We start from the raw sequence: 15581 nt of genomic DNA on the forward strand, positions 1-15581 counted from the left end.
TGTGGGCACCAGGCCTCTAGCATGTGTGTATATGTATATGTATATGTATATGTATATGTATATGTATATCTATATCTGTATCTCTAGAAGGAAAAGTTTCTTCCTATTAAAAATGCTTTTAAAGTATCCCTAATATGTTTATATACCCAAATAATTTGTTACTAATACTTCACAAGGAATATCATTTTATTACTGTAATCACAATATCATAATTTCTGTACAGGAATGTATAAATGAACAATAATCAATGCATTGATAATTCACTTCATAAAGAGGGTGAACACACTATGGAACATATAAAGAAAAAATTTTGTAAAATTTCTGACCTTGAAGTGCACTTTTTAGTGCAAGTATTTAAGACACAATAGTGTTCAATTCAGCAAAGTACTGCAGAATGTCATGCCACAGTCCAGTTAATTCAGAGGGTCAGGACATGCAGCTTGTAATAAAATGTCAGACTGTGTGTGTATGTGTGTATATATATATGTATATATATATATACACACCCACACATATATGTGTATATGTATATATATATACACACACACACATATATATACACACACACACACACACATATATATATAAACCACATGTAATTCATAAAATATATAGTGGTTTATTTAGATGGTTTTAAATGATTTCACTGTGGAATCAGCATAACTGGAACAAACTTCCAAGATCTTAACAGGAGCAATCTTCCTGCTAGGCAATGGCTTTGGCTTCAGGTAGGAATGCCTCCCAGTATTTTATCAGCTGAGAATAATAGATAAAAGAATATAAAAGAAGATAAAAGATAGTCTCATTACCTTTTTGTCATTTATATGCATATATCTTGTAAAGCATTAAAAAAACCCTATACAAATAGCTAGCAGTGATTAACATTTTACTAAAGTCTGGTTCTTAAAATCATTTTAATTCCATTATCTGAAGTTTATCAATATAATTCATGTATGAATTATTTAACTTATTAATTACTTCTGGCTAATTTGTTTTTTTATGTAATCAATATAATTTTAAAAATATCCAAAACAAGATATTTTTATTTTATGCAAAACTGTAAATAAAAACAGATTAATAGTATAAAACAGATTACCTTAAATAATAAAACTATAATGAGCTTTTCCCATATAAAATGATAACATCTATATCAGAGAATATTCATATGTTATATTATTGCTAGCCAAAAAGAATGAGAAGAAAGGAAAGAGAAAAAGACTGAACAAGAATGGGAAAATAGCCTGGGAAGAATTAGCTGCCAGTCTTTCCTGGATACTCCAGAGAATAGGTTGAAGTAAAAACTAAAGTTACATTTAAAATAATTCCTTTAAAAACAAACTTACATAACCTATTTATTATCATATTTAAAAAATCTCATTTTATGAATTAAGTATTTAAAATGAAAATACATATTTTGAAGATACAATGTTATCACCTAATTAAAAAAATTATATAGGCAGGCTTCTAATCCAAATATTTAACTGGAGAAAGAAACCCTTCTACGCAGACATTAAATAATTTGATCTATTATTCAAATTTATATAAAAACAGAAAAAAAACCACCTCTGCTATTATTTTGTCAAAGTCTTTGATTTAATCTAACATGAATACCATTGTCTCTGCAGTTAAGGAGACAAATACCACTACTTGTGGCATACAATCACCACCAACCACATAAAATAAAACAAAAATCAAAACAGTATTTTTTAAAATCTAAAGAATATTATTTTTAGTTTAAGTTCTGTCTTTCATGGAAGAGAAGAACTTATAATAAGAATTTACTCAAACAGGTACGATGAATAGGAAAATAAAATTAGGAAGATAAGAAAAGGGAAAAGTAGCTCAGTATATTTTTCATAGCCTAAAATTGAAAAAAGTATATCTCAGCTAGTGGTTAGGAAGAGTAGAGGCAAAAAGGAGCCGAGAGTTTCCAATTACTTTAGCTACCATTTTTTTCTTTGCTGTTATTCATTTTCTCTACTTGATTTCTTATTCCTCTTTAAGTTTAAAAGCTCCTTTCATTGATTACCATCTTTAAAATGAAAAGTATACCAAAAATAAATTCTAGAAAAAGTTTGTTATAAAAAAATTGGCTTACCTGTTGTTGTGTTTGTACTAATGATTCTAAGTACTTGATAATAACAGTTTTAAAATCTTTCACTCGTTCTTTCTGTTAAAGTATAATACATGAAAAAGGTCCATTAGTATAAAACTAAATTTGATTTTATCATACAGTTGCAGCAAATATGGCATTAAGAAAAGTGTAAAATTATTATACTTGCCTCAAATCTTCCTACTTCTTTTCGAATTGTTTTAGAGATCTGTTCAAAATCTCTTTCTCCTTGTTGTACTTTTGCCTCCCACTAATAAAAAAAAACCAAAAATGCACAATTATTTTGTTCTGGAAAAAAATTACAGAACTAGCTGTCATGATCACTCAATTTAATGTAATACCTGAAAATCCTGAGAAAGCTCAATATTGGCAAAGCCCAGTTGAGCATCATTCAAATTTATACCTAACTTTCCAGTAGTAGAGATGCATATTAGCTTAATTTCCATTAAAATATTTCATTGTCAGATTTACTCAAAACCAGGATATTTTAGGACTTACTGAATTACAATATCCATTGCTGAATTAACTATAACTACAATGTTATGAAATAATTCTAAGTATAAAATTCGCTATCGCCCTAACCGGTTTGGCTCAGTGGATAGAGCATCGGCCTGTGGACTGAAGGGTCCCGGGTTCGGTTCCAGTCAAGGGCATGTACCTTGGTTGCGGGCACATCCCCAGTAGGGAGCGTGCAGGAGGCAGCTGATCGATGTTTCTCTCTCATCAATGTTTCTAACTCTCCATCCCTCTCCCTTCCTCTCTGTAAAAAATCAATAAAAATATATTTAAAAAAAATTCACTATCAAATAATTTAGCAATGTTAGATTTTAATTTTCTCATGTTTTTTATATCATCAATTATTTCAAAATATATCAACTACATTATGCTAATTTTAAGACTACATGTTTATCACAATTTATATGCCCATGGAAATACTTTAAATTAGGAAAATTGTATGACAAACATTTAAAAAACATTTTTGTAATAGTAAAATGTCCAGATTAAAAAAAATTTGAGAATTATGGTCTACTGATAAACATTAAAATCAGTATAGCAGTAATAAAATGTGATAGTGAATGAAACAGCTAAAATAAAATGACTGAAGACTTAAGCTATGAAATGATATTTTCCCACTATGTAACCAAAACACTGGTACATACTCTTCCAAGAGCAGGTACATTTACTTTGAGTAATATAAAGGTTGTCCTACCTCTTCAATTTCCTTATTGAAGCATGGCAAAAAAAGTGTATAAATTATAATAAACTTCTACAAATTTATTAAAATACCATATATAATACATATATATGGGGGATAATGTTGCCTGTACAACTGAATGAGGGACAAATCCACCTCTAAATCTATTTTTAGATACAAAGTAGGTAATTATCTGAAATGAAAAATTAAATATAAATGTAAATCTTTTCCTTGTGTTTCTTTATTCATTCCATGATCATGTGAATGTAAAAAAAGGGCTCTGAAGATTTTAGTAAAAATCAAAATGTTAAGGTAATTAAAATATAACACAGTTCATAAAATTACAGAAAAATAGCTAGGTGTAGAATGGTTCAGAAAAAAAATTATGCATATATGAATGATTCACGGAAAATTTTAGTAAAGAGATAAATAAAGCATTCTGTATTAATCACCTCTCTTATTTCATTTTTAGCTTGCTGAATTTTATCTGGTTTGTTAGCAACCATCATTTTTGCCTCAGTTTCACGTTTTTTGAGCAAAGTAATTTGAGCATCTTCCCATTTCTGCCAGCACTTCATTCGATGGTCAAACACACCCTATAAGTGAATGACATAATACTATTAAGTGACAGTTAACATTAAAATACTTTTATACTAGAAGTGCTGTAATACTAAAAGCAATAAAACCCAGTATTTAAATTTTATTCTAATATACTGAAGTACTGAAAATAAATAAAAAGAATATATAAATTTCCATAGTCACTTGCTTAAAAACAGAAATCCCTGTGACTGGATAAAAATATAAGAGTTCAGAATAAACAAACAGTCAGCATTGCTGAAGCAGAGGGTCGAATCAGTGATTTAGAAGACAAGGCAGGAAAAAAACACCCAATCAGAGCAGAGGATAGTTTTAAGGGACTTTGGGACAACATGAAGCATAACAACATGCAGGTCATAGGAGAACCAGAAGAAGAGAAAGAGAAAGGGATTGAGAACCTAGCTGAAGAAATAATGACTGAAAACTTTCCTAACCTGGTGAAGGAAAAAGACATCTAAGTCCAGGAAGTACAGAGTCCCAAACAAGATGGACCCAAAGAGGCCACACTAGGACATATCATAATTAAAATAGAAAAAGTTAAAGACACAGAAAGAATTCTAAAAGCTACAATAGATGTAGGAGTTATGGGAAAGGTAAAACTACTAAAGTCAGGTTATTTCAGGGGGAAAAAATTAGTCTTAACTGTATAAGAATTAAAACTTTTTCTCCATTTGTTTTTCTACCCTTGTAACACTAAAAAACAAAAGATCCAGAACCATACTTGCTCTTCTTAAAATGCTATCTTAAAGAGCAATCCTATATAATAAAGAGCTAATATGCTAATTAGACCAGATGGTGGAACGACCTTCCAGAACAATTAGTGGGCGGGGGATGGGGCCACAAGGCAGCAGGCCTACTCTTGCACGATTTTGTGCATCGGGCCTCTAGTTCAGTCATAACAATGTTTATCTTTTTATGTCAAGATAATCCACTCTATAGCCTCCTCCATAAGAAGGATAGATTTACACTGATGATCCACTCTAAACCTCCATCCCCCCCAAATATTTATGATAGACATTTGCATGCAAGCTCGTCTAGGTTGGACAAGGTTGCAGTTGAGTTTTCCTGGCCCACCATGAAATCTGATGCACAATTTTTATTAATTAATACCATATTCTAATTCAGTAAACCTGAAAATATGCTGCCCAGCTTCCTGGTGTCCTGAAAGGAAGCTGATTAGTTACCACCAAACAATGAAGCTTTTAAACTCCTTGGGGAACCCATCTATTGATTTTTAAATATATAATACATTTTAATATTTATTAATATTTAATATATATAATTTTATAAATTTGGATGTCCTGTAAGAATTCTTACTAAAGAGTTCTAATGCTAAAAATGATACCCATTACCACCCTCAATCCCTAACCCTACTCTGTGGTTCACAGAGGGAGAATACATAAGAATGCATGCAGAAGGTTTACCACTTCATAAATGCTTGGTAACAGTACTAGTCAAAATATAATGTCTTAGATGTCAGAGATGCTGTACTGTACAAAAGAGAAAAACTAGAGTTCCCTGGAATATGAGGCCAGTCCTATGCAATATTTTGAATATGTACAATTTATCTTTCTTTTGGGCACCAATTTCTGATGTTCTTAGCTTCCATTTTGGCTCTATATTCTAATTCCCTAGTTTCAAAATTATCATCAGAAAAGTAGTCTTAGTATAGATAAAACAAAAGGCTAAGGAATATTAAATAGCTATTAGAAATAAGATTTTATTATATATAAAGAAAGAAATGCAATGGTTTATCATTTGTAAAGATGCTTAAATTCACACTAACTAAAGAAATCAAAATGTATACAAAAAATACCTTTATTACTGGGTGGGAGAAGGATATAAATGTTGATGAGAGTACAAAGAAGTATAACCTCTTCAGATAGTAATATGGCACTAATTAATGAAATGCATATACCCTTTGGCCAACTAATTCTACTTCTAAGAATTTTATGCCCAAACAGTTATTATCAAAATACTTAATTTATTATTGGGTTAGTTAAATAATTCAAGGTACACCTATATGCTATATAATGGAATACTATGCTACCATTAAAAATGTAACATGCTGACATAGAGACTTCTCTAAAACAGGGTAAGTGAAAAAAGCAGGCAAAGAACTGTGCATAGAGTATGCTCATTTTTTACGGACGAAGAAAGAAATGGAGGGAGAGAATGAGAGAGACAAAAAATCAAGAAAATAAATTAGCTTCATATATATGCATAGCTAATTCTGTAAAAATACACAAGAATCTAAGAGCATTTGATTGAGGGAAGAAAAACTAGAGGTCTTAGGTAGAAAAGAAATTTACTTTTTTGGTCTATTAGAATTATTATGGGCATGTATTTTTTATTCAAATACAAATAAATTAGTTTAAAATAAATTAAAAAAAATAAAGACCACAAATATTCCCTGTCACCCTCTTCTGTAATTTCTCAACTCCTTGGAGTGGTTGACCTGTGCTAGGTTTCATTAGAAAACCAATCTGAAAGAGCTTAGTTTACTTCAAGGTATAACTTGACCATAGCTCTTTAACTCTTTTAGTCAATGAATCACTAATTCATATTTCCCAAAAAGTGTTTCATATATGTAAAAATATATTCAATGGAAAATGATTACTGTTCATATGAATTGGAAGTCTCTAGATTAAATAAAGTTAAATATTTAATTTTTTAATACTAGGTATTTCTGAGCTTTTTACATGCACTCTGAGTGTACAAGACAGGAATATTGTATACATTATTTCCCAAACTCAGTTTATTGTGGTATATATTTTGGTGTCGGTGTTCTGTAGAACATACTGTAGGAAACATGCATATATCTGTAATTCCACAAAACGTAAAAATACAGCAAGATGTAAGCAGTATGAGGCAAGCTCTTTTTGAGGGATTAACATCGATTACACAGATAGGCCATCCCTGCCAGGCAGTATTTTTTTCCCCACGTTAGCTCTTCTCTGCGGGTCCCTCCTCACAGACACTGCCCAGCTTCCCTTTTGTACCCACAGATCTTTTTACATATGTTATACTTTTTTACAACAGCTCTCATGCTAGTGGGAGCTCTGGAATGAGGTGAGAGGTGAAATATAAAAAGGAGCCATTATCTACAAACTGGATTTCTGTATATCTCAAGTTACCTATATATAAAGTATACTCTGATAACTGCTATCTATATTAACATCTTTAAATAACTGAAAAGAAAAAATTAACCACCAGGAATATAGAGTACATCTAAGAGTAAATTTAAGCAAAATTGGTAATTTTACCAAACCTAAGAAAGCACCATTCTTAAGAAAGCTAAGAACCTTTTAGTAAACTGTCACCATGACCTTTAGAACTTAATCATCAATAAATGTACAATGTATTACTGTTTGACTATAGATGAATACTAATTTAATCACAGACATCAGCTGAAAAATTTTGCATTAGAAAGCAAGGAACAAGTTAAAAGGTAAATTCTCAGTTCCCCATTCCATGATAACTAATGTTCACAATACCAATCCAAAAACAAGATCGTAAAGTATCTTCTGAAACGTAAGATAAATAATATTTAGTTTAATTGTTTGAAAATTGGAGATAACTGTAGAACATTGATTTTTATTAGTTAACTGGATTATTTTTCAACTATTCAGAAATTGAAGACTGTTCATCCTTAAACATTGCCACTAAATAACTGAAGCTAAAGCCACCATTAAACATATTTGAGGAAAAATTCTGATTTTGTCCTTGTCAATATAGCTTTACTAATGATAGTAAAATCCAGTGGGTAGTTTCAGTGTGTGCTACAATGAGCAAACAAATGCTACCAGTTAGTTCCAAAGGTGTATATGTAAGTAAATGTAAATTCGTTTTATTTGCCATTTCTCAGACCTCTTAAAAACATCAATTCTGTCTACTGTACTGTCCAACTCATAGAGAAAAAAATTTAAGCTACGAATAATCATTGTGAAGCCATTTTAGATGTACTACTATAGTATTTCCACCCTTAAATACATGCCAAATTCCTTTATAAGCAAACCACTGAAGTGAGAATTCAAGGAAGACTGCAAAACAAGGCTTACTTTCACTGCAGCAATAAGACGAATGTAGTCACTAAGTAGTTCTGAAAACATATAAAAGTCAGCAAAAGCTTGTTCTTGATGTAACTGGTCTATCTTCTCCTCAACCTCTGCAAGCTGAGATAAAGCTCTAGATAAAGCAGTATGATCCTCAGAATTACCTAACATGGCAGCACTTTTAGCAAAGGCAGCTGTGTTGGCTGAAAGTTCTGAAATAGAAAAGTATTCACTTTTAATGTTCACTAGTAAAGTTTTAAAATATTGCATTTTTTACCTTCTCTCTAAGTTTTATCTATTCACGAATTGCTCAAATATTTTAAAATAATTAACATAAAAGCATAAATGCTAACTGCTCAAAGCTCTACTGAAAGTTAAGAAGAACCACTGCCTATCTTCCCAGAATATGAACTATGCTTAATAATTTAATAATCTGCCTCCCCCTTTTCTCCTGAAGTGCTTACTCTGTCTATTCCTTAAAATGTATATATATAAATATATTTATATTTAATATGAAAAGCATTGAGAACACACAATTGATTTATACTACTTTACCTTTAAACATTTGTCATAAAAAACAATGTCCGTAATTCTGAATGAGAATATTTAGCCAACTGTACATACAATTCTCATAGATCTTATTCTTTTTTTTCTTTGTGTACAATAGTGTTTAGTGAACTTTTAAGAATTTCTAGAGATTTTGAACATGATCATTTTAGATACTTCAAATAAAAATAGATGTCTATAGGCTGGTCAATGACTAACAATTGCATTGCTGAAAATTGCTCTGTCGCTCTGCATTATATAAGGTGCTCTAAAAGAACCTGAAAGCCCATTTGCTAAGATATATACAAATGGCAAAAGCTATTATAAACTGCTTTCAAAAATTAGATTTCTGTAATTATTTGATTAAAATGTATTGCTGGTAATGACACATACTAAATTACTTATCAAGAATTTTAGAAATTGAACACAAAAAGCCTTCTTTAAAAATTAAAAATAAAACCATGAAATTTAAAACTTGTAACTCAACTTTTCTATAAATTTTTAACAAAAAAACCCAGATTTTTAAATAAAATGGTTCAAAAATGAAGAAAATATTTCAGTTTTCTAGAAAATACAGGCAGGCACAAAACAAATATTTTAAAGAAAAAGTTCAAATATCTATTTTTGAATCTCATATTTCTTATAATAAGTTACTAAGACATCTTTACTCATTGAATAATAAATACATTTAACAGAGTTAATCAAGTGAATAATTTTAATCCATAATTCAAAACATATTTTATAAGCTCCATATTTTTCTACTTCTAAACTAGAAGTTAAATTAAAATAGAACAAAAATATATTAGATAACAAAGTTGAAATATAAAAACATTCGCTTAAATTATTTTTTTCTCTCTTCCATAATAACTTCAAAATACTCATCCTAATAAAATTTAAATAAAATGTATCAACTAACTCATGGTGCTAAACAGATAAATAATAAAGCAAACAAACCTTTTCTATGACAGACCAAGGCTTCAACATTGGCATGAAGTTTCCTAAGTTGCTGATCCAGATTTTCAAATTGCTGCTGCTTTTCTTCAAACCACTAACAACAACAACAAAAAAGAAAAATGGAGCTAATTTAGCCAGAACAAACCACTGTAAATTAGGTTACCAATAGCAAACACCATTCCTTGTTTTAAAGCAACAAATTAAACATGGGTAACCATAGTAGTCAACTGATGTTGCTGAGAACTAAACTCAATAAGCAAATTAATATCCTATTTTCTACTTGTACAGCTTTAAAATGCAATTGTTGGGCTCATTAATTCATCTCATTATTCAAGTCGAAAAATCAGCTCTTACTGCATCCGATTCATTCATCTTGATTGTCATTTTGTTGACAGCGTCGGCAGCCTTGTTCACCATCCTCAATATTCCTGCTCCACTCAGAGCCTGTGTATTAACTGCTCTAGGCAGCTGGAATTGAATGACAAATAAGGGCAAACAAACCGGTTAAAAGCCTGGAGGTTTAACTGGCCACAAAAGGGATTGTCCCCCCTTCTTTACCCCCCCAAAAGGAAGATAAAAAGGAGGTTGTATTTTCTTCACTCTCATACATTTCAATAGTGAGATCTAATTTCTCAAATATACTACTTGTACATTCTCAAAGGAAAACTTAAAAAATAGACTTTCCATTTGTTTGTCTTCTGCACGTTTACATTTAGATGGAACAACAGTATGTTTGTCAAAATATATTAAGTAATTGCCAAGCACCTTAACACTGGCCACCTGTTTGCTAACAGAAATAAACTGTTCATAGAAAAGAAGAAAGTCTTGAGAAAAATCTCTTTATGCCCAGTTAAAACTGTATGATTTTTAATTTTTAAAAAATTCTGGGATTCAATATATTTTTAGAAGATCTTAAAAGGTAGCAATTGTGCCAAACAACTCAAATATAAAGAGCAGCAAGGTTATTATAATTTAAGGTCTTTCAAGTTACAAATTTGCATTTCAAAACCTTAATCAGAACATTATTATGTACACATAAATACATTCAACAGCTATCTCTAAATATGTGCTCTGAATAAATTTATTTCAGTACGATGCCTAAGTAACAATTTAGGACACTGAAAATTAGACTATATAAGTCATTCTTTTAAATCTGGTTGGCACTGATAATCTTATATTTATCCATGCAAAGAAGACATTTTGCTAGTAATTTAGTTAGAGTAAAGCTAATTAAAGCACTAAGCAAAAAAAAAATTAATGCTTTATTTCATCTGTTAATCCACTTATTTACTGAGCATCTCTATTCTTATATAAATTATTACACTGAAAAATATAAATACTAAGAACATTTATATACAAATTTTTAAAATAGAATACCTCTGAACTTTCCAAGAACTGCCTTAAATCAGGATCCTGTAGTAAAGTGGGATGCTTTACTGTTCTTTGAAGATACCTAGATTTAAGAATAAAATTGCTCCTTTACTTATCAGTAGCACCTTATTTTAAATTTTATTTCAACAAAAGAATATAGGTAAAAAGATGTCCTCAGTCTACCTCCTTTCACGTCAGTCTGCCTCACTCTATTTAAAATCATAGAGCAATTTAATGATTCAAAAGTTTTTTGTTCATTTGAAAATTTGAATTTATGTTAAAAGAGATATAGCAAAGAATGAGGTGGGAGTGGAGAGAGGTTAAGTAATATACCAAACTTCTCACTGCAAAGTATAAAACTATATATGAGTTTATCAAATAATTTTAATTTTCAATAGTTACTATGCTCCCAATTATTACTTCAGAGTCCTAAGAAACACATCACTATACAAATACCTCTCTATATATATATATATAGAGGCCCAATGCACGAAATTCGTGCAAGAGTAGGCCTTCCTGCCCTAGTTCGTTTGGCTCAGTGGATATAGCATTGGTCTGCAGACTGAAGGGTCCCAGGTTCGATTCCAATCAAGGAAACATGGCTGTGGGCTCAGTCCCTAGTTCGGGGTGTGCAGGAGGCAGCCAATCAATTATTTCCTCTCATCATTGACGTTTCTATCTCTCCCTCTCTCTTCCTCTCTCTCTAAAAAAAATCAATAAAATATTTTTTTAAAATACACATACTGTATGTAAATACATTGAATGACAGAGCTTTTTTTTCTTTATTACAAACTAGAGGCTTGGTGCACGGATTCGTGCACAGGTGGGGTCCCTCAGCCTGGCCTGCACCCTCATGCAATCCAGGACCCCTCGAGGGCCGAAACCCAGCAGTCCAACATCCCCCTGAGGGATGTAGCAGTGCCAAAGTGGCAGGCAGTCAGGGAGGATCCCCAGCTGGGGCCGGGCACAGCGCCCCTGACACTTATCCTGGCTAGCTACACTTGACACTGCCGCCACCACCGTTTGGTAGTGCTGCTGGAGGCAGGAAAGGAGCGCTGCAGCAGCTGCACTTGCCAGCCATGAGCCCAGCTTCTGGCTGAGCAGCACTCCTGCTGTGGGAGCACACTGACCACCAGGGGGCAGCTCCTGCATTCAGTGTTTGCCCCATGGTGGTCAGTGTGCATCATAGCAACTGGTCGACCAGTCGTTCAGGTCCTTCAGCTGTAATGTTCACTTAGGCTTTTATATATATAGGTAAATGGGAGATGGCGACATAACAACAAAATTATGTACATGGAGTCAGACGTTATCCGAGGATTGTCTGTATATATTTTTTAGTATGTACTTCCAAAATGGAGAATAGTTTACCAAATTATTTCCTTGTCAGCAGATTTAAAGTATAAAATCAGCTTTTGTACTTATTTGACAAGAACTACATTTTCTTCAATATTTCTACTTTAAAGGCTTTGCTATTATTGATAAACTAGAGGCCCGGAGCATGAAATTCATGCGTGGGTACAGTCCCTAGGACTGGCCTGCAATCTGGGTCATCTTCCCCAGCTGCCCGGAGCCGGCTCCGCCCCCCAGCCGCCACCCACCCCCGGTCCCCCTTTCACCATCGGGCAATTGGAGCCTGACGGCCGGGGGAAGGGACCAAGAGGTTGGCCGTTCCCGCCAACTTGCCAGCCCCACTCCCGCTGAGAGTTACCCTCTGTGTGTGGGGCAATTGGTGGGGCAGGGGCCCTTGCCTGGCACCACCTGAATCCCCTGCCACCCACCCCTGGTTCCTTGTTTGCCATCAGGTGATCGGAGCCTGCCAGCCGGGGAAAGGGACCAAGAGGTGGTCAGTGCACCTCATAGTGACTGGTTGAGTGGTCATTCTGGTCAGTTTGCTGTTAGGGTCAATTTTCATATTACCCTTTTATTATATAGGATGCCTTCCTTATATGAAATTACATAAAATAAAAATGAAAAGTAAAGAGAAACATCATTATTAAATCACTATTAGCCCAAATTTAGACATTTTCTGTACTAACCCCCTCCACATTTCCCTGTCATCTATAATAAATTACCAAAAGGCCCACTATTGATGATTCTTGATTACTTACAGATCTAATCCTATTTTTTTAAAATTGCTCTTTCCTGCCCAGCTGGTTGTTATAGCTTAGTGGTTGAGCCTTGACCCATGAACTAAGAGGCTGCTGACTTGATTCCTGGTCAGGGCACATGCCCCAATTGTGAGTTTGATCCCCAGTAGGGGTTGGGCAGGAGGCAGCCGACCCATCATCAATGTTTCTATCTCCCTCTCCCTTCCTCTTTCTCTATAAAAAAAAAAAAAAAATTAAAAAACATTAAAAAATTGCTCTTTCCTCAGATTAAAGATTACATAAATATTTCAATTATATTTTACCTCACAGTTAATATATGGTTATTCTATTTCTGCAGAATAAACGTAGTCAGTAATTGTTTTTACCTTTTTACAAGATTAAAAAATATGCTAAGGAAAACTTTCTGGAAAAAAAAAGAATACTTTTTCTAAAGTGAAATTCTACACAGTGGTTAAAATTACTATTTTATCATGTTTTTTTGTATGTGTATTTAAGTAAAATATATACCATATTGAACTTCATTTTAAGTCATTAGGCCACATAAGAAGTCTTTATAATATAAATAGAGCATTTGGTAGATATATGCAAGACAATCTACACTGCGGCTTAAAATAGCATTTGCTGTCTATATAATCAAGCCAAAAAAGAAATGCAGCAGGAACACTAATCCAGTAAATGTAAGAAATGTTGGTATTTTCCCACTGCAATTTTACTTACAATTTTAATACTGAATTTATCCAGTACTATTTTTTTTTTAAATATATTTTATTGACTTTTCACAGAGAGGAAGGGAGAGAGACAGAAAGAGATAGAGAGCTAGAAACATCGATGAGAGAGAAACATCGATCAGCTGCCTCCTGCACATCTCCCACCGGGGATGTGCCCGCAACCCAGGTACATGCCCTTGACCGGAATCGAACCTGGGACCCTTCAGTCCGCAGGCCAACGCTCTATCCACTGAGCCAAACCGGTTTCGGCTATCCAGTACTATTAAAGTAAGTTATTTCATAGTTTAGACTGCTTACGGCTTAAGGAAGTTTGCATAAGTTGTTCATCTGAGTGCACACAACAACTGGTAAAAAGCTAGCACTCAGACGTATGTGAAATGAAGAAGACGGAAGACAAAACATCTAGTACACAACCTTGAAGAAATAGTCCAATATTTCAAAACTACATGAAAATACCTACTACTACTTATATTCTAAAATAGCTTTCCAAAGTGAATTCATATTACATAACATATTCTTTTCTTTAAGATTTATAATGAACAGCAGCATATTAGGTGCTATGAGGAGTACTGCAGGAAATAAACTGTTTTGTTAACAAAACTCAACTGACCATAGATTTCCTTTATTCACCTATCAAATACTAGCATTGTTGAGGAATTGATTATAGAAAATGATATTCTAAAAAAAGATAGTAAAATTTTTCTTCTTAAGCGTTACATGAAAGTAAAGAGGAAATAACCATTAAAAACAAAAATATTAAGCTTACATAATGTTAAAATTAAGAACAAAATTAATTTTAAAATTAATGTTGGTAAATATATACCAATTCAGAATTAAAGTGAGGAGGATTGTTGATATATTAAAAAAAGCAGCCAATCTAATAAAAGAGAAACATGGTAATTAGCATACAACCACTACCCTTCCCATTGGCTAATCAGGGCAATATGCAAATTAACTGCCAGCCAAGATGGCGGCCGGCAGCCAGGCAGCTGGAAGCGAACAGGGAGGCTTGCTTGCTTCAGTAACGGAGGAAGCCAAGCTTCCCCGCCTGCCTTGCCGGCCTCTCAGCTGCACTCTAAGCAACATTGTAACAAATATAGAAGCTAAACAAAACCCCGGCCTTCAGCCAGCAGGACACAACATTGTTTCAAATAGAGAAGGTAAACAAAGGCCAGAAACCTGCTTTCAGCAGCAGAGGCCTAAGAGCTGGAGCCAAGCCCCCGAGCTAAAGCTGGCCCAGAATAAAAAAAGAAAGAAAGGCACGGTTGGGAGCTTCAGTCACCCGCCAGCCTGAAAACAGCCCTCAGAGCCCCTCACCCAGACTGGCCAGGCACCTCGGTGGGGACCCCCACCCTGAAGGGTGTGTGACCAGCTGCAAACAGCCAACATCCCCTCACCCAGGCTGGCCAGGCACCCCAGTGGGGACCCCCACCCTGATCCAGGACACTCTTCAGGTCAAACCAGCTGGCCCCCACCCACGCACCAGGCCTCTACCCTATAAAGTAAAAGGGTAACATGCTTCCCAGCAGTGGGATCAGCGGAGCCACGAGGCCTCCCGGCACCGGGATCAGCGTGACAGGGGGCAGCGCCCAAACCCCCTGATCGCCCTGTGGCTCTGTGTGACAGGGGGCGGGGCCACAACCTCCCTATCGGCCCTGCTCTGTTTGTGACAGGGGAAGGCGCCCCAACTCCCTGATCAGCCCTGCTCTGTGCCTGATAGGGGGGAGCTCCCCAACCCCGATTGCCCTGCGGCTCTGTGTGTGACAGGCTGCGGTGCCCCAACCCCCTGATCGGCCCTGCTCTGTGTGTGCCGGGGTAGAGCCATAACCTCCTCATCGGCCCTGCCCTGAGTGTGACAGGGTGCGTGCGGCGCCCCAACTCCCATATCGGCCCTAATCTGTGAGTGACGGGGGG

At 34.5% G+C, this 15581-nt stretch overlaps 1 protein-coding gene across 1 annotated transcript in view; it reads right to left on the bottom strand.

The window, feature by feature from the left end:
• Positions 1 to 168: 168 nt before the first annotated feature.
• SNX2 (sorting nexin 2) overlaps positions 169 to 15581 on the bottom strand; it is a 43235-nt gene continuing 27822 nt past the window's right edge. Inside the window, exons 8-15 of the mRNA XM_015564382.1 lie at positions 10838 to 10913; positions 9815 to 9928; positions 9461 to 9554; positions 7967 to 8172; positions 3761 to 3904; positions 2283 to 2363; positions 2099 to 2170; positions 169 to 756 (exon numbers count right to left, since the gene is read on the bottom strand). Coding sequence (XP_015419868.1) covers positions 706 to 756; positions 2099 to 2170; positions 2283 to 2363; positions 3761 to 3904; positions 7967 to 8172; positions 9461 to 9554; positions 9815 to 9928; positions 10838 to 10913 — 838 coding nt within the window. The 3' untranslated portion in view covers positions 169 to 705. The remainder of the gene's footprint in view (positions 757 to 2098; positions 2171 to 2282; positions 2364 to 3760; positions 3905 to 7966; positions 8173 to 9460; positions 9555 to 9814; positions 9929 to 10837; positions 10914 to 15581) is intronic.

The sequence above is a fragment of the Myotis davidii genome, unplaced genomic scaffold, assembly GCF_000327345.1.
Source record: "Myotis davidii unplaced genomic scaffold, ASM32734v1 scaffold159, whole genome shotgun sequence".
NCBI classification, from domain to species: domain Eukaryota; kingdom Metazoa; phylum Chordata; class Mammalia; order Chiroptera; family Vespertilionidae; genus Myotis; species Myotis davidii.